Source organism: Podarcis gaigeae (assembly GCF_964106915.1).
Source record: "Podarcis gaigeae genome assembly, chromosome: 8".
Lineage (NCBI taxonomy): Eukaryota > Metazoa > Chordata > Lepidosauria > Squamata > Lacertidae > Podarcis > Podarcis gaigeae.
Window position 1 is genome coordinate 89,067,597 of NC_139684.1, and position 24,938 is coordinate 89,092,534.

General features: G+C 50.3%; 1 protein-coding gene across 3 annotated transcripts in view; it reads left to right on the forward strand.

The window, feature by feature from the left end:
• Positions 1 to 24,938, forward strand: part of SUPT5H (SPT5 homolog, DSIF elongation factor subunit) — a 37,478-nt gene that overhangs the window by 11,184 nt on the left and 1,356 nt on the right. For all 3 annotated transcript variants that reach the window (XM_083753625.1, XM_083753627.1, XM_083753626.1), the window contains 23 exons: positions 922 to 990; positions 1,112 to 1,177; positions 1,405 to 1,435; positions 1,542 to 1,610; positions 3,054 to 3,305; positions 5,846 to 5,935; positions 6,533 to 6,603; positions 7,156 to 7,261; positions 7,684 to 7,777; positions 8,650 to 8,786; positions 11,616 to 11,771; positions 11,998 to 12,144; positions 12,893 to 13,039; positions 13,229 to 13,354; positions 15,492 to 15,576; positions 16,927 to 17,031; positions 17,995 to 18,097; positions 19,118 to 19,245; positions 19,744 to 19,849; positions 19,961 to 20,119; positions 21,092 to 21,260; positions 22,630 to 22,833; positions 23,467 to 23,562. In XM_083753625.1, the coding sequence (XP_083609751.1) occupies positions 922 to 990; positions 1,112 to 1,177; positions 1,405 to 1,435; positions 1,542 to 1,610; positions 3,054 to 3,305; positions 5,846 to 5,935; positions 6,533 to 6,603; positions 7,156 to 7,261; positions 7,684 to 7,777; positions 8,650 to 8,786; positions 11,616 to 11,771; positions 11,998 to 12,144; positions 12,893 to 13,039; positions 13,229 to 13,354; positions 15,492 to 15,576; positions 16,927 to 17,031; positions 17,995 to 18,097; positions 19,118 to 19,245; positions 19,744 to 19,849; positions 19,961 to 20,119; positions 21,092 to 21,260; positions 22,630 to 22,833; positions 23,467 to 23,562 (2,716 nt within the window). The remainder of the gene's footprint in view (positions 1 to 921; positions 991 to 1,111; positions 1,178 to 1,404; positions 1,436 to 1,541; positions 1,611 to 3,053; positions 3,306 to 5,845; positions 5,936 to 6,532; positions 6,604 to 7,155; positions 7,262 to 7,683; positions 7,778 to 8,649; positions 8,787 to 11,615; positions 11,772 to 11,997; positions 12,145 to 12,892; positions 13,040 to 13,228; positions 13,355 to 15,491; positions 15,577 to 16,926; positions 17,032 to 17,994; positions 18,098 to 19,117; positions 19,246 to 19,743; positions 19,850 to 19,960; positions 20,120 to 21,091; positions 21,261 to 22,629; positions 22,834 to 23,466; positions 23,563 to 24,938) is intronic.

Sequence of the window (24,938 nt, forward strand, 5' to 3'; positions counted from 1 at the left end):
TTTAACATGTGCAATTTCAACCAGCCTGCCTTCAATCATGTATGGTTAAAAACATGCAAGTTAAATTCATGTAAGATGCGATTGTATTGTACATTCGTACCTTTGTTGTCGAACAGCTTAGCTCTTGTACATTTTGGCTCCCAAACGTCGCAAACCCGGAAGTGCCTGTTCCGGTTTGCAAACTATTTTTGGAAGCCGACAGGGCTTCTACAGCTTCTGATTGGCTGCAGGAGCTTCCTGCAGCCAATCAGAAGCCGCACTTTGGTTTCCGAATGTTTTGGAAGTCGAGCGGACTTCCAGAATGGATTCTGTTTGGCTTCCCTGGTTCGACTATATTAAGAAACTGCATGAGTGTCTGTGTGTCTCCCATTCCCTCTTCCTGAATCTCAAATTCTGCGTGGCCAAACTCTATGTCTTCAAGCAAACCAGTGTCTAATATGTCAGATTGCAAAATCAGGGATATTTTGGAGCAGGAGCAAGGGAGTTTGTGTGTTGGATTTGAGCTCCCCTTGACCCCAGGCAACACAGCTAGTGACCAGGGGTGAAGGGAGTTGGTAGTCTGGAGGGCCCCCTAAACCCTGCTTTCAGATGTTCAAAGCTGGTCACTCATTGATTTCTTTTTCTGGTAAAGCCCTGCAAGAACCGCCCTTCACCCTATGGTCCCAGGGCACATTACAAGAATTAAAATTCAGTATTAAAACCATTTACAACCACAGCAGTAAGGCGGCTCCTAAAATATACACCTCAGGGAGTCAAGTGATTTGGCTGTTGCAGGTGACTGGGGTGGCGGTTGAGCTTTGGGCTTCCTGCCTTTGCCCTTCTGCTGCACCAGAACATGTGCAAAGTACTTTGGCCTGGCTAATACGTCCCCTCTCACTTCACGCTTCTTGTTTCTCTCCCCCCCCCTGCAAAAAAAAACAGGGACCAAAGAGAGGAGGAGCTGGGCGAGTATTACATGAAGAAGTATGCCCAGTCTTCGGTGCGCGAGACGTGAGTATGCCACTTTTATCCTGCCGGCGGTTCCCCGTTTTGAAACACTCCTGCTGGCCAGCTTCTTGGCCTTGTCCCTCCACCCTCGGACCTCACAGACCTCCCCTCTCTGTTTCTCCAGGGTGTACGGCGGCTCCGATGAGCTTTCTGACGACATCACGCAGCAACAGCTACTTCCTGGAGTCAAGTAAGGACTTTCTGTTGTGAGCGTTCTGTTCTTGCAGGATCAGAAGACTTGGGCCTTGTGAGACTTAGCGGGGTGAAGGCTGGGGGGGGGGGAATGACTCTGGACGTGAGGGCAGGACTGAGATGGCCCAGTTGAGAGGCTGCAGCCCTGGCGTTAAGTAGCGGGCAATGCCTACTTTGGCCATGGCGAGCTGACCTTTCGGTGTTTGTTCTCCCCTCCCCATCCAGGGATCCCAACCTCTGGACTGTGAAATGCAAGGTAAGCCCCGCAGGCTCAGAGAGGTTGCTTTCGCATTGCGTCAAATGGAGCCGCTCTGCCACCGGGCATCCTTTTTCATTCCAACCCTTCTCTCTCCCACTCCCAGATTGGAGAGGAGCGGGCCACAGCCATTGCGCTCATGAGGAAGTTCATCGCCTACCAGTTCACAGACACAGTAAGTGGGCTGGAAAGGGGGGAACAGAAGACGCAAACGTTGGCTTGATGTGCCAGCTAGCCGTCATAGATGGCTGCCACCAGGCCTTCCCCTTCCCAGAATCCTCTGCCAGATGCAGAGGGCCGGGGAGTGAGTTGGGGGTCTTGCCTTTAATAATAATAATAATAATAATAATAATAATAATAATAATAATAATAAAAAATTTATACCCCGCCCTCCCCAGCCAAGACCGGGCTCAGGGCGGCTAACAATCAATAATAAAAACAAGTTGATTAAAATACAACTTAAAATACAACATTAAAATACAACATTAAAACATTAAAATGCAGCCTCTTCACAGGAGGAGAAAGGAAAAAAGAAAGAGGGGAAGGGAATCAAATTGATTCTAAGCCAAAGGCCAGGTGGAACAACTCTGTCTTACAAGCCTGCGGAAAGAAATCAGATCCTGCAGGGCCCTGGTCTCGTGAGACAGAGCAGTCCACCAGGCTGGAGCCAGTGTTGAAAAGGCCCTGACTCTGGTTGAGGCTAATCTGACTTCCTTAGGGCCTGGGACCTCTAGGGTGTTACTATTTATGGACCTTAAGGTCCTCCGTGGGGCATACCGGGAGAGGCGGTCCCGTAGGTATGTGGGTCTTAGGCAGTGAAGGGCTTTAAAGGACAAAACCAAACCTTAAATCTGACCCTGTGTTCCACCGGGAGCCAACTTTACAGTGAAGAATGAGAAAATAAGGATTTCTTCCCTGCCTCTCCTCATAAACCTTTAACACAACGGATTGGAGGAAGCAGTGGGCAAGATCCAAGGTTGGTGAGCCTCGGAGCAGACCCATTGAAATTAGTAGACAGGCCCATGAATTTCACTGGGTCTGCTCTTGAGAATTACTTAACTGGCTACATCTCACCTTGTGGAGGATAAGGCGTTTGGAGGCAGTAATGCATCTGATTAACAGTTGCTGGGAAGCACAGGAGTGGTCTTGGGCTCGGATCCTGCCCCTGGGCTTCCCATTGGAGCGTCTGGTTGGCCACGGTGAAAACAGGATGCTGGACTAGATGGGCCCTTGGCCTCATCCTGTAAGGCTCTTCTTACGTTTCCTCATTTGTGCCAAGGATCTGGATAAAGAAAAAAGCTGCAGAAGTCCTTCCTTGTCGCTTGGAATACTCTCTTAACTTCCTCCAAACAGGGAAGGGAGGGAGGACCTGTGTATTGCTGGGCAGCCTGATTGCCCAGGGCCAAGTCCACTTTGCCTCTATGAGCCAGTGAGTGGCTTTATGGTTGCCTGGTACAGCAAAGTTCCAGCCTGGCGTGTCCTTTTCCTGCAAAGTGTGGCAGGCCTGGAGCAATATAAACAAGAGATGTGAGAGAGCTACATTGAGAGCTTGGAGACTCTGCACAAGCGATGTCCCAGCCTGTCTTGTGCGTAACCCACCCCTCTTCTTCCTCCGCAGCCTTTGCAGATCAAATCGGTGGTCGCCCCCGAGCACGTGAAAGGGTACATCTACGTGGAGGCCTACAAGCAGACGCATGTCAAGCAGGCCATCGAAGGGGTGGGCAACCTCCGCATGGGCTACTGGAACCAGCAGATGGTGCCCATCAAGGAGATGACAGACGTGCTTAAGGTGGTGAAGGAGGTGACCAACCTGAAGCCCAAGTCGTGGGTGCGCCTCAAGAGGGGCATCTACAAGGACGACATCGCTCAGGTGAGATGAGACCTTGGCTGAGGGTCCGGATTGAGGAATTAACGACAGGCATGATGGGTCTTTTCTTTGTACAGTGGTACCTCGGAAGTCGGACAGAATCCATTCCGGAAGTCCGTTCGACTTTCAAAACATTCGGAACCCAAGGCGCGGCTTCCGATAGGCTGCAGGAAGCTCCTGCAGCCAATCAGAAGCTACGGAAGTCACGTCAGACGTTCCAAAGAACGTTTGCAAACTGGAACACTCACTTCCGGGTTTGCGGCGTTCAAGAGCCAAAACGTTTAATTCGCAAGGTGTTTGGGATCCAGGGTGCGACTGTATTTTAATGTACCTGATGGAGTGAAGGCTTATGGGTTATGATGTTTTGGGGCTTAGCTTATTTTTCTAGTTGCTGCGTGTGTGGTGATTTGCCAAGTTACATAGGCAAAAGAATAGACGAGTCATAGCATCACAGAATGGTTGGGTCCCTCAAGAGTCATCTAGTCCACCCCCTGCAACGCAGAATCAAAGCAGTGTCCTGCCTGCCCTGAAAGCTTTTTTTTAAATTTAAGCCCATAATGTTGTCTTTTGCTTTATTAACTTTCTTTCTTCCTTCCATATTTTTATTAACCAATTTCCACATAACAATTTATCAATCCTCTTAATCAATTACATTATTTTTCCCCTCCCCCCCCCTCAAACGATGCCTTATGAGGAACAGCTAAGGGAGCTGGGCATGTTTAGCCTGGAGAAGAGGAGGTTAAGGGGTGATATGATAGCCATGTTCAAATACATAAAAGGATGTCACATAGAGGAGGGAGAAAGGTTGTTTTCTGCTGCTCCAGAGAAGCAGACACGGAGCAATGGCTCCAAACTACAAGAAAGAAGATTCCACCTAAACATTAGGAAGAACTTCCTGACAGTAAGAGCTGTTCGACAGTGGAATTTGCTGCCAAGGAGTGTGGTGGAGTCTCCTTCTTTGGAGGTCTTTAAGCAGAGGCTTGACAACCATATGTCAGGAGTGCTCTGATGGTGTTTCCTGCTTGGCAGGGGGTTGGACTCGATGGCCCTTGTGGCCTCTTCCAACTCTAGGATTCTAGGATTCTATGATTCTATAACCCTCCCTCTCCCCCCCCCCCCAAGGACTTCCCTTGGCTCCCCTCCCTGATTTCTTTACATACATTGTTTTCTGCATGTTATAAAACTGCACGTGTCCTTACTATGCCTATCATATGTTCAGCTAATAAATTTTTATTCAAAACCTGCCAAAGACTCCAATTCATTTTGCTGTCTTTTTAGACAGCTTGTAAAAAGTTCCCATTCTGCCTTGAAGTCACAGTTGTCCTTTTCACGCAGTTTATATGTCAATTTGGCCAGTTCCACATAGCTCATCAATTTTTCTTTCGTGGGGATTTCCTCATTCTTCCATCCTTGTGCTAACAGGACTTTTGCCGCTATTGTAGCGTACATAAATAAGTTCTTTACTTTTCTTGGCAGGTCTTGTCCTACAATCCCTAACAGAACTTGAAAGCTTTTGACCTGCTTCCAAAAAAGCAGCCGCTGAGACTTCCACTTCTCAGACACCTTGTGTAGGATCACAGAATTGTAGAGTTGGAAGGGACCCAGGGATAATATCTAGTCTAGACCCTTATAATGCAGGAATCACAACTGAAGTATCCCTGACAGATGGCCATCCCATCTCTCTTTAAAATCATCCAATGAAGGAGAGCCCACCAGTTTCTGAGAGAGTCTGTTCCACTGTTGAACGGCTCTTAACGTCAGGAAGTTCTTACTGATGTTTAGTTGGAATCTCCTTAGCGCTGTTCATCTCAGCTTGAAAGGTGGCAACAACCTGAAAGATCGTAGGCTGGTGTTTGCCAGCCATTTTGCTCTCTATGTTAGCAACATAGGTACAGTGGTGCCTCGCAAGACGAAAAGAATCCGTTCCGCGAGTCTCTTCGTCTAGCGGTTTTTTCGTCTTGCAAAGCAAGCCCATTGACGGCTTAGCGGATTAGCGCTTTTAGCGGATAAGCGGCTTAGCGGCTTAGAAAAAGGGGGGGAGGGGAAAAAACCGCAGGAACTCGCAATACATTTTCGTCTTGCGAAGCAAGCCCATAGGGAAATTCGTTTTGCGAAGCACCTCCAAAACGGAAAACTCTTTTGTCTAGCGAGTTTTCCGTCTTGCGAGGCATTCGTCTTGCGGGGCACCACTGTATGTCCAAAGTCCATTTCGGGGGCCTAATTTGGCAAGCCGGTCTGTTTAATCCAGCCCCTGCGGCAGTTTATTTCCCTAGGGTAAAATCCTTAAAAAAACCTCAACAACTCCAACCCCCCAAAAAGCTCAACAACTTTGGTTGGCCCCCACGGCCCTTCACTTCATCAAATCTGGCCCTCTTTGAAAAAAAAGTTTGGACAGCAGTGCATGCTACATGGAGAATCCTGTGGTCTGGATTGCACAAGGTGGAGGATAGAGACCCCTGCCTTTGAGCAAGGAGTTTGTGCTTGATCTGTGTTGCTTGCAATCTGAACACCGACCAATGTCTTTTCCCTCCTTTTCCGCTTAGGTGGATTATGTGGAGCCCAGCCAGAATCAGATTTCCCTGAAGATGATTCCCCGCATCGATTTCGACCGCATCAAAGCCCGCATGAGCCTGGTATGTTGGCTCGGCTCGTTGCAGGACCCTCCATTCACCAGTGCTCCTTTTGGGTGCTTCCGCTGGGCCTTTGGTTTTTTGCCTCTGGTTACTCCAGGTTTGGTGGGCTGAGAAAGGCAAGAGGTGCTTCATTTTCACCCTTTGGTGTGTCAAAACAGAAGCAGCCGCCCTCGGGAGCAGGGTCTGCAGAGACTGGAGTTGGCTCCAGTGTAATTCAGAGATGCGTTTCCCTAAAACGAGAGCAAACTGACCTTTTCTCCCCTGTAAGCTGCCTTTGCTCTTGGCCCGTTGGATGAGTTGGGATGTTCTGGTCATCAGTGGGCGTGGCCAGAAGTGGGTGTGGCCACACACACACCTGCATGTGCCCACTGGACACACCCAGTTCTCTCCTTTATGATCGACTCCTTTATTTATTTAGTTATCTAATTTTTGCCTCTGCCTCCATAATTTTGGGATCTTGCCCAGGGGCCAAAGGCAGGTGAGGCAGGCCCCTAGCTGGGGATTAGCCACTTACACCTTTAAATTCTCTCTAAAACCACCACACTTCCTGGGTTGCTTCTCCCCTCGCAAACCCTGCCTCTTCCTCTCCCATTTCAGAAAGACTGGTTTGCCAAGAAGAAGAAGTTCAAGCGCCCGCCGCAGCGCCTCTTTGATGCCGAAAAGATCCGGTGAGATTCCAGAAGGGCGGGGGTGGGGGGGGTCTGTGTGTCCAGATTTGGAGAGGAGGCGGGTGCTGAAGGGCCTGAGAGGGGGAACCCAGGGCAGAAAGACTGTTGGCTGAGTGATGACAGCTGCAGACTCTTGTCTTCCTGGGGAACCAACCCATTTGTCCATCTCCAGCTGTTCTCTTTTTTTTGTTTTTAATAATTTTTATTAACTGGCCAATCACATCAAATTAAATCACATCGCATAGATTCCAAATTACAAAGCCAAATTTTTAAATTTTGTTGGGGGAACCCATACTTCAAGATCCAAAGGGGGATTCAGATCATCTTCTTATTACTGCGTTAATGTCCCAATCAGTCCAAACAAAGTTCATAATTCTATCCAGTCTTATCTTGGTGTTGCCACATCATATATTGTTCGTATAATTTCTCTTTTTCCGTTACGATCTCTTCTCTTAGTCTCCTTAAGCCGATAGCAAGTGTTAGATCATCTCCAGCTGTTCTCTTGCTGCTGGTCACGCTAACTGCTAAGTCTCTCCATCCCTTCCTTTCCAGGTCTTTGGGCGGCGACGTGGCCTCTGATGGGGATTTCCTAATCTTTGAGGGGAATCGCTACAGCAGGAAGGGCTTCCTCTTCAAGAGCTTTGCTATGTCTGCCGTGGTAAGGATTGGGGGAGCCCTGAGCCAATAGGGTGGGTGGAAGAGGTATAGACCATTGTTGTATAAGAGGAAATGGCAGGTAGCTGACATTCTGCGCTGGAGGCTGGCTTGAACCTGGTGGGGGAGCCATTGGTCCAGCCAGACCAGGGCTGTGTTCTCTAACGGGCACCTGCCAGTGCCTGCTTTGCATCTGCCGGTGCTGATGTGTCCTCCTAGGTAGTCCCTCGCGAGGCAATCAACGTCCCCGGGGGGCGTGAGATCTGCAAGTCAGCCCTGGCAGAAGCAGGGAGTGAGGCCTTTGAAAAAGTTCAGTATTGGTGTAGATGGTGCTGCCTCTGTCCTTCCCACCCCCTCAGCCTGCTCTGTGTCTTTCGCTTTCTCTCCCCCTCCAAACCACCCGTGCTGTCTCCTGGGCATCGTCAGATCACAGAAGGAGTGAAGCCCACCCTGTCTGAGCTGGAGAAATTTGAAGACCAACCGGAAGGCATTGACTTGGAGGTGGTGACGGAAAGCACAGGTAATAATAATAATAAAATTTTATTTATATCCCGCCCTCCCCAGGCGAAGACGGGCTCAAAGCGGCTAACAACAATAAAAGTAACACAACATTCTAAAATCAATTCCTTTTAAAATTAATTCAAAATCAAATTCATGGCAACCATTGGGCTAGAGTTCTGTGAGGATTACCAAAGGAGGGGGTCAGACTGTGCCTTGGCCCAAGGCCAGGCGGAACAGCTCTGTCTTGCAGGCCCTGCGGAAAGATATCAAGTCCCTCAGGGCCCTAGTCTCTTGTGACTAAGCGTTCCACCAGATTGGGGCCACAGCCGAAAAAGCCCCGGCTCTGGTTGAGGCCAGCCAAACCTCCCTGTGGCCCGGGACCTCCAAGATGTTTTTGTTTGAAGACCGTAAGGTCCTCCGTGGGACGTACCAGGAGAGGCGGTCCCATAGATACGAGGGTCTTAGGCCGTATAGGGCTTTGAAGGTTAAAACCAGCACCTTAAACCTGATCCTGTACGCCACTGGGAGCCAGTGCAGCTGGTATACCACCGGGTGAATGTGATCCCACGGCGAGGACCCCGTAAGGAGTCTCACTGCAGCATTCTGCACCCGCTGGAGTTTCTGGGTCAGTCTCAAGGGCAGCCCCCCGTAGAGTGAGGTTGCTGGCCTTTGCCGCCTCTGGTGTGCTCCTCTGTGACTCCCCAGGCACTCGCTCCTAGCTCATGCGGATCCCCGCCAAGAGGACCCACAGCCCCCAATGGTCCCGGGTCCCTTGTGCCTTCCAGGTAGGCCAAGGCCATCGGAACGCGCCACACGCTTCCTCTCTCAGGAAGGAGGCTGTGGCAAGCTGCCCAGGTTGCGCCGTCTCACTTACCTCCTTCCGGCTTTCAGGGAAGGAGCGGGAGCACAACTTCCAGCCCGGCGACAACGTGGAGGTGTGTGAGGGGGAGTTGATCAACCTGCAAGGCAAGATCCTAAGCGTGGACGGGAACAAGATCACCATCATGCCGAAGCACGAAGACCTCAAGGTACAGTGGCTCCCTGCCTTCTCCCTTCTTCCTCTCTCTGGCGTCATGGCATACTGGGTGCATAAGGATCTCAGCCGTAGTTCCCAAAGTGGGCAGTGGGATTACCTAGGGGGCCGCGGGAGGTGTAAATGGCTTTGGAAATCTTAGATCATTGGATCAAATTCATCCGTTTCATTGAATTACCGTATTTTTTGCACCGTAACACTCACTTTTTTCCTCTTAAAAAGTAAGGGGAAATGTCTGTGCGTTATGGAGGGAATGCCTACGGGTGGCATGCCTACAGATTTTCCTCCTCTAAAAACTACGTGCGTGTTATGGTCGGGTGCGTGTTATAGAGCGAAAAATACGGTAATTCAACCTAAGTAGTTTGAATTGGATTTCGAATAGATGTGCAATCAGTGGTCACTGTTCTGAATTGTATTGTGTTACTATTTTCCTTACGTGGATTGTGCAAACCTCTGTTCTGAATAATGCTTTCTGTAGGGCAGGAGGAACTGGGGATTAATTTATGGAGCCATGGGGATAATCATCATCATCATCAATTTTATTTATACCCCACCCTCCCCAGCCAGAGCTGGGCTCAGGGCGGCTAACACCAATAAAATTACAGTAAAATCATAATAGAGGGAAAAAACCAATTTAAAATACAGGTTAAAATGCAGTTTAAAATGCAGCCTCATTTTAAAAGTAGCCCATAGATCAAAACCATAAGGGGAGAGAAACATAAGGGTCAGACTGAGTCCAAACCAAAGGCCAGGCGGAACAGCTCTGTCTTGCAGTCCCTGCAAGTCCCGCAGGGCCCTGGTCCCTTGTGACAGAGCGTTCCACCAAGTCGGGGCCAGTACTGAAAAGGCCCTGGCCCTAGTTGAGACCAATCTAACCACCTTCCGACTTGGGACCTCCAAAATGTTGTCATTTGTGGACCTTAAGGTCCTCCGCGGGGAGACCAGGAGAGGCGGTCCCGTAGGTACGTGGCTCCAATGCCCCCAAAGTCAGGGAACAGCCAATGTAGGCTGTTTGCCAAGCGATATCTATAACCGCAAGCTGAAATGTGACATGGGAGTGAGCCCTCGTTGCTGTGGTGGGTGGGGGAGTGCCTGCTTGCGGCTAGGATGAGCACAGACACCTTGAGTCCTGCTGGATCTCCTTCTTTGGAGGTCTTTAAGCAGAGGCTTGACAACCATATGATGATGATCTCCGGCAGGCTAGGGACAAAGGTGAGAGCTGTGTCCTAGTTCTGCTAGATCTCTCAGCGGCGTTTGATACCATCGACCATAACATCCTTCTGGACCGTCTTGAGGGGCTGGGAGCTGGGGGCACTGTCATACAGTGGTTCCGCTCCTTCCTCCTGGGCCGTGTTCAGAAAGTGGTGGTGGGGGATGAGTGTTCAGACCCCTGGGCTCTCACTTGTGGGGTGCCTCAGGGTTCTGTCCTCTCCCCCATGCTTTTCAACATTTACATGCAGCCGCTGGGAGAGATTATCAGGAGGTTTGGGCTGGGTGTTCATCAGTATGCAGATGATACCCAGCTCTACCTCTCTTTTAAATCAGAACCAGTGAAGGCGGTGAAGGTCCTGTGTGAGTGTCTGGAAGTGCTTGGAGGATGGATGGCGGCTAACAGATTGAGGTTGAATCCTGACAAGACAGAAGTACTGTTTTTGGGGGACAGGAGGTGGGCAGGTGTGGAGGACTCCCTGGTCCTGAATGGGGTAACTGTGCCCCTGAAGGACCCGGTGCGCAGCCTGGGAGTCATTTTGGACTCACAGCTGTCCATGGAGGCGCAGATCAAATCTGTATCCAGGGCAGCTGTTTACCAGCTCCATCTAATATGCAGGATGAGACCCTACCTGCCTGCAGACTGTCTTGCCAGAGTGGTGCATGCTCTGGTTATCTCCCGCTTGGACTACTGCAATGCGTTCTACGTGGGGCTACCTTTGAAGGTGACCCGGAAACTACAACTAATCCAGAATGCGGCAGCTAGACTGGTGACTGGGAGCGGCCGCTGAGACCATATAACACCGGTCTTGAAAGACCTACATTGGCTCCCAGTACGTTTCCGAGCACAATTCAAAGTGTTGGTGCTGACCTTTAAAGCCCTAAATGGCCTCGGTCCAGTATATCTGAAGGAGCGTCTCCTCCCCCATCGTTCTGCCTGGACACTGAGGTCCAGCTCCGAGGGCCTTCTGGCGGTTCCCTCACTGCGAGAGGCCAAGTTACAGGGAACCAGGCAGAGGGCCTTCTCGGTAGTGGCACCCGCCCTGTGGAATGCCCTCCCATCAGATGTCAAAGCGATAAACATCTACCTGACATTCAGAAGACATCTGAAGGCAGCCCTGTTCAGGGAAGTTTTTAATATGTGACATTTTAGTGTATCTTTCATCTTTGTTGGAAGCCGCCCAGAGTGGCTGGGGAAACCCAGCCAGATGGGCGGGGTACAAATAATAAATTATTATTATTATAACCATATGTCAGGAGTGCTCTGATGGTGTTTCCTGCTTGCCAGGTGGTTGGACTCGATGGCCCTTGTGGTCTCTTCCAGCTCTATGATTCTATGGATCAGGCCTAAGACCCATTGAGTCCAGCATCTTAGATGAGATGCCTGCATGAGACACACGCTGCTTTTTTTTTATTGGCTGGCTTTGTTGATCGTGACGGAATATAAGAAGAGCCTGCTAGATCTGCCCAGTAGCCGACGTAGTCCAGCATTCTGGTCTCGCTGTGGTTGGCAAGATGCCCATTATGGAAAAACCACAAGCCGGATTCAAGCAAAAGAGCCCTCTCCCTTCCGGTTTCCATCAATTCTTTGTTCTCCCTCCTCCTCCCCCACTAGGACATGCTAGAATTCCCGGCTCAGGAGTTGCGCAAATACTTCAAAATGGGGGACCACGTGAAGGTGATTGCCGGCCGCTTTGAGGGCGACACGGGACTGATTGTCCGTGTGGAGGAGAACTTTGTAATCCTTTTCTCCGACCTCACAATGCATGAGGTGAGTGAGGCTGGCAGGCAGAGAAAAACAGCCTCTGTCTCGGCCTTGGTGGTGGTGGAGTGTCTTGAGAGTCTCGGTGGTTTTTGGTGATGTGTATCTTACCCATCCCCAGTCTCCTGACTTTAAACCAAACTCGTAATTACCTCTCCTTTCTGCATCTGTGCTATGTTACCTAAGTCAAAATGTCAAAAGTGCCTTTTTGAGATCACTCCCTTCCCTCCTGCAGCTCAAAGTCCTCCCCCGAGACCTTCAGCTCTGCTCGGAGACAGCCTCTGGCGTGGATGTTGGCGGCCAGCACGAGTGGGGGGAGCTGGTGCAGCTGGACCCCCAGACAGTGGGGGTCATTGTCCGCCTGGAGCGGGAGACCTTCCAGGTAGGTGGGTGCTGCCTTTGCGGGTTGGTTGGGTTATGGGAGTTGCTGCCTTCCATTCCTTACATCAGAGACAGCCTTGCATCTTGCGTGGTTTTATCTTACTTTGCTTTCCTTAATGGATCAAATCCAGAATGACAAATGTGGGGTTGTTGTTTTTTAAATTATAAAACAAGAATGTTCACTTGGGATATCTTCACGGTTAAGGCACAATAAGTCATTTTCAGCTGGTGGCGCTGTGATCTAAACCACTGAGCCCCTTTGGCTTGCCGATCAGAAGGTTGGCAGTTCAAATCCCCACGACGGGGTGAGCTCCCATTGCTCTGTCCCAGCTTCTGCCAATCTACCAGTTGGAAAGCACACCAGTGCAAATAGATAAATAGGTACTGCTGCGGCAGGAAGGTAAACGGTGTTTCTGTGCACTCTGGTTTCTGTCACAGTGTCCCAATGTACCAGAAGTGGTTTAGTCCTCCTGGCCACATGACTTGCAAAGCTGTCTGTGGACAAACGCAAGCTCCCTTGGCCTGAAAGCAAGATGAGTCCACCCCATAGCTGTGTTTGACTGGACTTAACCATCCCAGGGGTCCTTTACCTTTTATCTTTAGCTGATCTTGTGTATGCACATGTGCACAAGGACATATGCCTCGCTCATCATACAGCATTCATCAAAGAATCCCAGGGAGCTGAGGAGGTGTTTTCCCACCTTCCACATCTCCCAACCCTGCGACTCAGCCTTTTCTCCGCCCCCCAGGTCCTCAACATGTATGGCAAAGTGGTGACAGTCAGGCACCAGGCTGTGAACCGGAAGAAGGACAACCGCTTTGCCGTGGCGCTGGACTCTGAGCAGAACAACATCCATGTCAAAGACATTGTGAAAGTCATCGACGGGCCCCACTCGGTGAGGAGCAGGGCAGGCTCCGAGGGTGCTGAGCTGCACAGCTGGGGTGGCTCTGGGTGCGCAGGGCTTCCTGCCCATTGCATCTGACAGCCTGCCTGTTGTGCAGAGGCCGTGGCCTCCAACTCAACCCAGGCTACGCTTGCTGCCATTGAACTAAAAGCGCCCCTTGCTGCCTCCCTCTCTTTCCAGGGTCGCGAGGGCGAGATCCGCCACCTCTTCAGGAGCTTCGCTTTCCTGCATTGCAAGAAGCTGGTGGAAAACGGGGGCATGTTTGTGTGCAAGACGCGCCATTTGGTTCTGGCCGGGGGCTCAAAGGTAAGAAGGGAAAGTAGTTCACCTCTCAGGAGGGGCATGTTAATCTTGGTTGCAACCCCTCTGACCAACCAGCAGTTGCTGGCAATAGATTTGGGGCAGGGGCAAGGATTCAACTACATTGTTGTTTGCATGGAACTGTTGGGTGGGGGGTTCTATTGTGTGAGCGGACCTCGTTCTCCATGCACAAACCCACTTAGCGCTTTGTTTTTTATTTCTTTAGAACCTTACTGTTGTTGTTGATAATATGCACACCTCCATGTGAACACGTCTCAGCGTCATCATTTTTAGAAAGGACATCAGTGGTTCAACATTGCTACTAGCTGCCCTCTGACTAATACATTTAATAACCTTGCGATGTAAAGAAGTTGGTTGGAGGGGTAACCCTAAGGCCCAGTAAATTTTGCACGAAGCAAATTGTTTTCTCTCCTTGTCATCCACAGTGGTCTGTCACGGCTTCGAATTGAGTAGTCCTTTAGGTTTCACAAGGTCCCAAGCAGAGCCTTTCTAGTCCAGCAACCTGCCTCCCATAGTGGCCAAACAGAAATTGTGATTTTAGGTTGTGAACCGCCCTGAGATCTAAGGGTATAGTGTGGTCTACAAATTTAATAAATAATAAGATTCTGCTTCGTCAGGCCATTGGCTCATCTTGTCCCTCCTCCTCCTCCTCCCCCTCCTCCTCCTCCTCCTCCTCCTTCTTCTTCATCATCTTCTTCTTCTTCTTCTTCTTCTTTATACCCTACCCATCTGGCTGAGTTTCTCCAGCCACTCTGGGCAGCTTCCAACTGAATATTAAAAACAATACAGCATCAACCATTAAAAACTTCCCTAAACAGGGCTGCCTTCAGATGTCTCTTAAAAATAGGATAGCTGCTTATTTCCTTGACATTTGATGGGAGAGTGTTCCACAGGGCGGGCGCCACTACTGAGAAGGCCCTCTGCCTGGTTCCTTGTAACCTCACTTCTTGCAATGAGGGAACCGCCAGAAGGCCCTCGGTGCTGGATCTCAGTGTCCAGCAGAACGATGGGGGTGGAGACGCTCCTTCAGGGATACTGGGCCTTTGAGACCGTTTAGGGCTTGAAAGATCAGCACCAACACTTTGAATTGTGCTCGGAAACGTACTGGGAGCCAATGCAGATCTCTCAGGACCGGTGTTATGTGGTCCCGGCGGCCGCTCCCAGTCCCCCGTTTAGCTGCCGCATTCTGGATTAGTTGTAGTTTCCAGGTCACCTTCAAAGGGAGCCCCATGTAGAGCGCGTTGCAGTAGTCCAAGCGGGAGATAACTAGAGCATGCACCACTCTGGCCAGACAGTCCTGTTTTCACAGTGGCCAACCAGGTGCCTCACTGGGGAGCTTGGAAGCAGGACCTGAGCGCAAGAGCAGCCCTCTCCTCTCCTGCAGCCTCCTGAAACTGGGATTCAAAGTAGAGCAATGGTGTCTAGTAGCCATCACAGCCTCCTGTGGCAGCCATTTCCACTATGCTCTGTTTTAACAAGTGCTTTGTTTCCCCCCATCCTGAATCTTCCAACATCAGCATTGTTAGATGTCCACGAGTTCTGGTGTTAGCAGCAGCAAAAGGATGGCTCTGGGACCACCCTTTCCACCCCACCCCACCCCCCACCAAAAGCAAGAGTTGGCATACAACCAAGGAAACGGGGGCAATTTAGCAGGCCCCCAGCTGGCTCCAGCCCACCGGCCAGTGTGCCGGGCGATCTCCAGTCCTTGTTGCAGCACCTGCGACCCACAGCTTCAAAAGCTGGGGCATGCAACTCAGCAGAGATAACGCTGCGCAAACAGAAGTGGCAGGAGAGGTTGGGTAAGCATATTTACAAGCCGTTTATTCATCATACATCAGGGCAAAAGGAAAACATGTCCGATCCCCTTCGTGTCCAAAGCAAGACAGCTAAAAGCGAAAGCTATACACAAATGGAACTTCCCAGCAAGCTGTGCTGGAGTGTAAACAGACATGTGACACACAACAGTCATGCCTGTCCCTTAAGGTGGAGCGGAATATTCTAACACTCTCCCCCTCCTGCTCCTCACCGACTCCTTTTCCAAAACATTGCGCCAGATTGCGGGGTGTGCGGTGGGGGCTTACTGATGTTTTCCGAACTTTTCATTTCTCTTATTTCCCCCCAGCCCCGGGATGTCACAAACTTCACCATTGGCGGCTTCCAGCCCATGAGTCCTCGCATCAACAGCCCCATGCATCCCAGCGCCGGAGGTACGTATCCTGGGGCGTCCTGGGATCTGAGTTGCACCTGTTTCCCCCTTCTGCCCCCTCCCCCCAGCAAGGAGGTGCACTGCTGCAAATGAACGGCAGCAGGAGACTGGAAGGAACAAGGGAGCCACCGAATAAGCTGTGAGTCTGTTATTCTAGGCACTAAAACAAATACCAAATCCCTCCAAAACTCTGAACGCTGACACGCACCTGCTTTTTTTCTGCCAGTGGTAAAGGTTGATTGACACCTGATGCCCTTTAAAAAATGTGTTGTGCAAGGGGGAATTATTGGGTTGTCTTCTCTTTTGTTACGTATTTTCTGTTTTTTTATACAGTGATACCTTGGTTTACGAACTTACAGTGGTGCCCTGCAAGACGAATGCCTCTCAAGACGAAAAACCCGCTAGACGAAAGAGTTTTCCGTTTTGGAGGTGCTTCGCAAAACGAATTTCCTATGGGCTTGCTTCGTAAGACAAAAATGTCTTGCGAGTTCCTGCGGGTTTTTCCCCTTCCCCCCTCCTTTTTCTAAGCCGCTAAGCCGCTTATCTGCTAAGCCGATAAGCCGCTAATAGCGCTAATCCGCTAATCCGTTAATGGGCTTGCTTCGCAAGACGAAAAAACCGCTAGACGAAGAGACTTGCGGAATGGATTCTGTTCGTCTTGCGAGGCACCACTGTAATCCATTCTGGAGGTCCGCTCTTAAACCAAGGCATGCTTTCCCATAGCAGCGGGGGACTCAATTTACACTCAACAGGAAGCGGAACATGTTCTGCTTCCAAGGCAAAGTTCACAAACCAAAACACCTACTTCCGGGTTTGCAGCGTTCTTAATCCAAGTTGTTCATAAACTAAGCTGTTCTTAAAACAAGGTACCACTGTATTGTAATGTTTACGTTGTGCCCTGAGGTCTATGGGTGGTAGGGTGTATATAATTGATGATTATATATATAAAAAAATAATAAAAATGTCCAGTTGCACCTTGGAGACCAGCTAAGTTTGTTCTTGGTATAAACTTTCGTGTGCATGCACACTTCTTCAGATATCTGAAACTTATACACGAAAGCTTATACCAAGAACAAACTTAGCTGGTCTCTAAGGCACTACTGGACAATTTTTTAATTTTTAATTTTTTAATCCATTCCGACCGCGTCAGACCAGCACAGCTTACCTACCTTAATTGAAGGTGTTGATGAGATTGGTGGGGGAGGTTGTGCACGACTACAGCAGGGGAGGGAGATGCACATTTTGCATCTTCCCAGGCTTGCAACCGCTGACGTTTCCGACAAGCTGGGGTCTCTTTGGGAGTGTTTGTGTTTCTGTGCTACACCTCTGTGTTCCTCCTCCCGCTCCGCAGGGCAGCGCGGCGGCTTTGGAGGAGGTGGGATGAGCCGAGGCCGCGGGCGCAGAGATAACGACCTCATTGGGCAGACCGTGCGGATTTCCCAAGGCCCCTACAAAGGTAAGCTGTCCCCTCGCTCTTGCCCACCTTTCACTATCGGATCCTGGAACAGGTTAAGAATACTTAAAGTGATTAAAACAGCAGTGTTTCCAGGTTGTCTCCCGTTCTGCAGCACATTAATTAGGACAGGACTGGGAAAACTGGTTTGCAAAGAACTCCCAGTTGAAAAGCCATTTTCAACTGAGTTGAGCGTCATTACCTTCCCTGGAGGTGGTAGCTGCATGAGATTAAAGGCCCCCCCTTGGTATGCAGCTATTAGACAGATTCACAAAGCATAGGTTCAAGTTGCATTTACAGGTTTACCATAATGGGCGTCTGGTTGGCTGCTGAGAACAGGATGCTGGGGTAGATGGGCCTTTGGTCTGATCCAGCAGCGCTCTTCTTATGTTCTTAACTCGCCCCTGCCAGGATTATCCCCCCCTGAAGCCCTGGGGTTGTAAGTGATCCGTAGTTAAATGAAAATGGTTTTGCAGTGGTAGACATCCACAGGCGAGGGATTCAGTTTCCCAGGCATGTGGTGGAGGAAGTTAGCTTAGTTTGGCAGTGCCCCCTATGTTGGCATGCAGCCAAGGAAACGGGGGCAATTGGCAGGCCCCCAGCTGGCTCCAGCCCACCGGCCGATGTGCCAGGCGAACTCCAGTCCTTGGTGCAACATGAATCTGCGACCCGAGCTTCGAAAGCCAGGGCACGCTACTCAGCAGAGTAAAAGCTGCGCAAACAGAAGTGGCAGGAGAGGCTGTGTGAGCATATTTGCAAGCAGTTTATTCAGCGTACATCAGGAGAAAAGGAAACATGTCTGGTCTCCTTTGTGTCAAAAGCAAGAGCTATATGCAAACGGAAGTTCCCAGCAAGCTGTGCTGGAGTGTAAACAGGCATGTGACATGCCTGTTCCTTAAGGTGGAACGGAATATCCCAATGCCCTACGTGTCCCAGGTTAACAAGCTCGGTTCCGATCTCTCACAGGCTACATTGGCATGGTCAAGGATGCCACAGAATCCACCGCCCGTGTGGAGCTACATTCCACCTGCCAGACCATCTCTGTGGACCGACAGCGTCTCACGACCTTGTAAGAGCCGGCACGGATTGAATAAGGGATGCAGAGGGGCAGCGTGGGAAGACGCTTTAGACACCTAACTCCTGCAAGTCCTGGTGGGGCGGAGGGGGAGGGACCTATGGGGTCTGCCAGAAGTTGCTGGACTCAAAGGCCAGTGGTCAGGGATGGGGGAAGTTGTAGTCCAGTGGCAGCTGGGTGCCCACAGGTTCCCTCCCCCTGTTGTACACACACTGGTAATATACGCTAGATTGGGGTCCCCTACTACCTGGGATTCCCAGAGGCACAGAAGAGCCAACACATTGTGCTCCCTGCATTCAGGGACTGTGGATACGCTGAAAAAGAGAGCAGGGGTTTTATGTTACCCCAATGGAAAGATGATTCCACCAAACTGGTTGACTTCCTTGAACCTCTCACGGACCTTCCCATCAGAGCTAATAATAATAATAATAATAATAATAATAATAATAATAATAATACATTATTTATGCCCCAGCCACTCTGGGTGGCTTCCAACAAAATACTAAAATACAGTAATGCATCAAACATTAAAAGCTTCCCTAAACAGGGCTGCCTTCAGACTAAGACTGGCCCAGCTTTTAGTGCAAATCATCTTAAAGCACCAGGGAATTTGGACTAGGTTTGGGAGCCTGCGACCTTCCGTGCATTGCTTGACTACAACTCCCAGCATCCCTGGCCGTTCATTGGCTGCAGGGACGGGGTGGTGTCTAGATCAGTGTTTCCCAACCTTGTGCCTCCAGCTGTTTTTGAACTCCAACTCCCATCATCCCTGACTAGCAAGACCAGTGGCAAGGGATGATGGGAATTGTAGTCCAAAAACAGCTGGAGGCCCAAGGTTGGGAAACACTGGTCTAGATGACGGGCTCCCATTGGCCCCAGCCCACATGGAGAATGAATGGATAGCTCCTCCTTATGCCTGGGGAATGCGGGGTCTGTTCTTTTCTAGAAAGTGAAGGGTGTGTGTGTCCCGATTCTGTTATTATCTAACGAGCATTTCCCTTTCCCCTCTGGCAGCGGTTCAAAGAAACCAGGTGGCATGACCTCCACTTATGCACGGACACCCATGTACGGTTCTCAGACCCCCATGTATGGGTCAGGGTCCCGCACGCCAATGTATGGGTCACAGACTCCGTCGCATGATGGTGAGTAGAGGATGGAGGGGGGCCATGGGGGCCGGGGTGGGGAGAACAGTCAGGTCTTACCTGTCAGGTGTGGTTTCCTGTTAGTTAGCAAACCACAGCTCAATAATGTTACTGAGAGCCAGTGTGGTGTGGTGGTTAAGAGCGGTAGTCTCGTTATCTGGTGAACCGGGTTCGCTTCCCCGCTCCTCCACACGCAGCTGCTGGGTGACCTTGGGCCAGTCACCCTTCTCTGAAGTCTCTCAGCCCCACTCACCTCACAGAGTGTTTGTTGTGGAGGAGGAATGGAAAGGAGATTGTGAGCCACTTTGAGACTCCTTCGGGTAGTGATAATGCGGGATATCAAATCCAAACTCTTCTTCTTACTAATTTTAAGGAGCGGAATAAATTAAGCAAGAGAAAGGAGATTTCTAGGATAGCACTGGTATACATGTAAAAGATGCTGCCTTTTTCACCCTCTGGTTTTGGGTGTTAACCTCATGACATGCGTCCACCTTTCAGGAAACCGGACTCCTCACTACGGCTCTCAAACCCCCTTGCACGACGGCAGCCGGACCCCCGCACAGAGTGGGGCTTGGGACCCCAACAACCCCAACACTCCCTCCAGGTTAGTGTTCCTCATCGGAGGAGGAGGCTGGGTGGGTGGAGAGGCGTGAATCCGTTTGAGCCCAGCTGACCTCTTTTGCCTCCTCCAAACCCCCCCCTTCCTTTTCTGTAGGGCGGATGAAGAGTTCGACTATGGTTTTGATGACGAGCCCACCCCTTCTCCACAAGGCTACGGCGGAACCCCCAACCCACAGACTCCTGGCTATCCCGACCCTTCTTCCCCGCAGGTTAACCCGCCGTACAACCCTCAGACGCCTGGGACCCCAGCTATGTAAGTGCGCTGGAGTTGGAAGGGAGGGTTTGTTGCTTCTTCCAGGAATTGTATTGCCTCCTTCCTCCTCCCCCTGGACTCCATAGAACTCTCTTGATCTCTGTGAATGGAGAAAGCGAAACAAAAAGGATTTTATTTGCCTAAGATGTGGGTGAATTTCTTAGTGCTTTACAGTCCTCTTCTGTGGAGTAAACTGATGTTCTCCCAAAGAATTCAGGATAATAATAATAATAATAATAATAATAATAATAATAATTTTTATTTATAACCCGCCCTTCCCAGTTAAAAAACCGGGCTCAGGGCAGCTAACAACAAATTTAAAACACTTAATTATAAAAGCAGCATAAAACACAGTATAAAAACATGAATAACAATATTCAAAAATCAATTTAGGGGAAATAAGCATTAGATAATGCCCAGGGCTAGCTGGCTGAATTGGTCCTACTTGGGCCAGCGAGGAGGCCAGGGGAGAATTAGCTGTGGGGTCTCAGAGCGGGTAATCTTCATAAAAGGGGAGGGGGAAGGAAGAAAAGAGAAATAAAAGATCAGGCTGAATTCAAATTAAAGTCCTGGTGGAACAACTCTGTCTTACAGGCCCTGCGGAAAGAAATCAGATCCTGCAGGGCCCTGGTCTCATGAGACAGAGCATTCAACCAGGCCGGAGCCATCACTGAGAAGGCCCTGGCCCTGGTGGAGGATAGTCTGACTTCCTTAGGGCCCGGGACCTCTAAACTTTGGTTGTTCATGGACCTTAAGGTCCTCTGCGGGGCAGACCAGGAGAGGCGCTCCCGTAGATACGAGGGCCCTAAGCCACAAAGGGCTTTAAAGGTCAAGACCAGGATGCCATTTCTCTGAGTGTAATACCCCAGAGCTTAACCTGAGGAAGCAACTGGCGGAGGGCAGTGAAGACTTGACTGTGTTTCCGTCCCTCCCCACCTGTTCCTGACCAAAGCCCTCTCTCTCTCTTGGCAGGTATAACACAGACCAGTTTTCTCCCTACGCCGTTCCATCCCCGCAGGGCTCCTACCAGCCGAGTCCAAGCCCGCAGAGTTTCCACCAAGTGGCGCCTAGCCCCGTTGGCTACCAAAACACCCACTCTCCGGCCAGCTACCACCCAACACCGTCTCCCATGGCTTACCAGGTACGGTTGAGATTGGGTAGGGTTTGGGTCTCCTTAATACACGCAACCAAAAGCATGGCTTTGAGGGTGCTGCCCTTGAAAGCAGCTAAAGGCTTGCGGACTGATTTTCCCTCTCCCGCAAAGAACGTGTGCGCTTGTGTCATAGAAGATTTGGGCCAGCAAACTTTTAAATGAATTGCAGAAATGCATAGAGCTTAAGATCTTGCCATGTGCACTGTAGCTCTTCTGCCACATATAAATCAACGTGTGACTCTGTGTCTAAACACAGAAGCAGACAGTCAGTATTACCGTCTTTCCCCAAAAGTAAGACCTCCCCCGAAAATAAGACCTACTTCCAGTTTTGCCTCTCGCTGCAATATAAGGCACACCCCCCCCCCGAAATTAAGACCTCCCTGATAATAAGGTCTCCCCCGAACATAAGGCCTCCCTGAATATAAGGCCCCCGAAGCTACCATAAGGCGTCTGACTCCTCTGGACCGTAGCGGCGGGCTCCACCGCACAGCTCACTGTTTGCCGCAGCACAGCCGGAGCTGTTCAGGCAGTGCAAGGTCCCTTTAAATCGAGAGAGCCCACATCGCCTGGCTGCTCACTCTGCCCTGACAGAGTCTGGCTGACTCACAGTTAGACAATAAATGTGTACCGTATTCTTCTTTATGGAAAAATAAGACATCCCCTGAAAATAAGACCTAGAGCATCTTTGGGAGCAAAAATTAATGTAAGACACTGTCTTATTTTCGGGGAAACAGGGTACTATTTATTACATTTTACATTTGTACACCACCCTGTGTCACTCAGAGTATGCAGGTCTTTTTTAAGTAGCCCTAAAGAAGGTGGGGGTGGTGCTGTGGGTTAAACCACTGAGCCTCTTGGGCTTGCCGATCAGAAGGTCAGCGGTTCGAATCCCTGCGACGGGGTGAGCTCCTGTTGCTCAGTCCCTGCTCTTGCCAACCTAGCAGTTTGAAAGCACCTCAAAGTGCAAGTAGATAAATAGGTATCGCTCCGGCGGGAAGGTAAACGGCGTTTCCGTGCGCTGCTCTGGTTCGCCAGAAGTGGCTTAGTCCTGCTGGCCACATGAGCCGGAAGCTGTACGCCGGATTCCTCGGCCTATAGAGCGAGATGAGCACCGCAACCCCAGAGTCGGCCACGACTGGACCTAATGGTCAGGGGTCCCTTTACCTTAAAGAAGGTGGGGGTGTAACTACCCCAATTCCCATATATTATTGGGAGCCAAGGAACGTGTTACAGCAGCGTAATCCTATAGATGTCTAATTAGCAATGCATTCTGTTAAATCCACAGAGATGCATTTTGCTTTGACGTCAACCAAACCCTGATAACTCGTTGACTTTCTGTCTCTGTCTGTCTCTCCAGGCTAGTCCCAGCCCTAGCCCAGTGGGCTACAGCCCTATGACCCCAGGGGTTCCCTCTCCTGGAGCTTACAACCCCCACACACCAGGTTCTGGGATCGAGCAGAGCTCCAGCGACTGGGTCACCACCGACATCCAGGTCATAGTACGTGACACCTACTTGGACAGCCAGGTCGTGGGGCAGACCGGAGTCATCCGCAGCGTGACCGTAAGTGTATCGATGGATATAGCTGTTTGCATGGGTTGGTCAGGAGACGGAGGGGAACGGGGGCGGGGGGAAGATTTAAAGAGTTGGGCAGGGTTCAGTAGCAGAGCTTCCCATTGGTCAAACCCAATAAGAGCAGAGCAGGGCATTTTTGTCCTGCAAAGTGTCTAGCTAAGGCCTGGACTCAAGAAAAAGCAGCCATTCTGCCCTAGTCTGGGGCGTGAGAAACAGCCAGGGATTTGTTTAGATGCTTTTCATACTCCAGATGAATCTCTATGTAGTTCTCTCCCCCCTACTCCTTCCCCTGCCCCAGTTCTGAGCACCCCTTACTCTCAAATAAAGTGCATTATAAGGAATGAAGGATCCCACTACCCATGAAAAACAATGTCTGCAGTCTTTGAGGCCGTTTAGGGTTTTAAAGTTCAGCACCAACACTTTGAATTGTGCTTGGCAATGCACAGGGAGCCAATGAAGATCTTTCAGGACCGGTGTTTTGTGGTCTCAGCGGCCGCTCCCAGTCACCAGTTTAGCTGCCGCATTCTGGATTAATTGCTTGCTTGCCCTGACATCTGCAACCGGTCACCTTGATTGCCTCCCCTCTTGTCTCTGTCCCTCCTTCCTCCTCTGCCCTGACAGGGTGGGATGTGCTCAGTCTACCTTAAGGACAGCGAGAAGGTTGTCAGCATTTCGAGCGAGCACCTGGAGCCTGTGATACCAACCAAGAACAATAAGGTACGTGCAAGATGTTTCTCCCGTCTCAAGTCCTTTTGCTGTGATGATCCTTTTTTTGCAAAAATATTGTATGGCAGCCTTCCCCCAACCAAGATGTTTTGGGGTACCACTCCCGTTAGAGTTTATAGTCCGAAACAGTAGAGGAACAGGAGGAAGCAGGTGGCCACATTGCACTAAGTTGCTGCGCTTCTCCTGTCCTGAAGAGGGTTAACACAGGAGCTCTCTTGCTCAACCCCAACTTTCATTCTCGGTGGTGGTTGATGGTCTCCCCTCCTGATTGGCAGGGGTCGGTCCCAGATCACAGAGGGAAAGACAATACTAGGAGAGGGTTAAGAAACTGGCAGCAGTGACAGTGGCCAGGGGAGCACTTTCGTATGAGGCGCTCTGCCCGCCAACCCAGTTTGGTGGAGACTGTACACAACTGCTGCTCGTTCCCTTTTAATCACGGTTGTTTTCGGTTAATAATACAGTGGTGCCCCGCAAGACGAACGCCTCGCAAGACGGAAAACCCGCTAGACGAAAGGGTTTTCCGTTTTGGGGGCGCTTCGCAAAACGAATTTCCCTATGGGCTTGTTTCGCAAGACGAAAATGTCTTGCGAGTTCCTGCGGGGTTTTTTCCCTTCCCCCCTCCTTTTCCTAAGCCCTAAGCCGCTTATCAGCTGATCCGCTAAAAGCCGCTAAACCGCTAATAGCGCTAATCCGCTAAACTGTCAGTGGGTTTGCTTCGCAAGACAAAAAAACCGCTATACCAAGAGCCTCACGGAACGGATTAATTTCGTCTTGCGAGGCACCACTGTAATACCTTTATTGTCAATGTACAACCTGTGTACAGTGAAATTAACCGAGCCTCCCTCCCCACACACAATCAATCTCACTGCACTCTGTGTGCTTGTTGCACAACACACCAACCCCAAAAGTCAGTTGTAATATATTTTCTGTTCAGCAGCCTAACAGCCCACGGATAGAAACGTGTTTTTTAGCCTGTTGGTACGGCTGATTATACTTCTATATCTCCTGCCCGAGGGTAGAAGATTAAAGCGGTGCTGGCCAGGGTGTGAATCGTCCCTGAGAATTTTTCTCACTGTCCTAAGGCAACGATCCCTTGCGATGTCATCTGGCAGGCTCAGGGGACAGCCCATGATATCATGTGCTGTGTTCACCACCCTCTGTAGAGACTTTCTGTCCGTGGCTGTCAGGCCAGCATACCCCACTGTGATACAATATGAGAGGACACTTTCTATTGTGGACCGAGAAAAGGAGTTCATCAGTTGTTGTTTAACATTATTCTTTCGCAAGACCCTGAGGAAATTGAGTCTCTGTGGGCTCTGAGAGCCAGTGTGGTGTAGTGGTTAAGAGCGGTAGTCTAGTAATCTGGG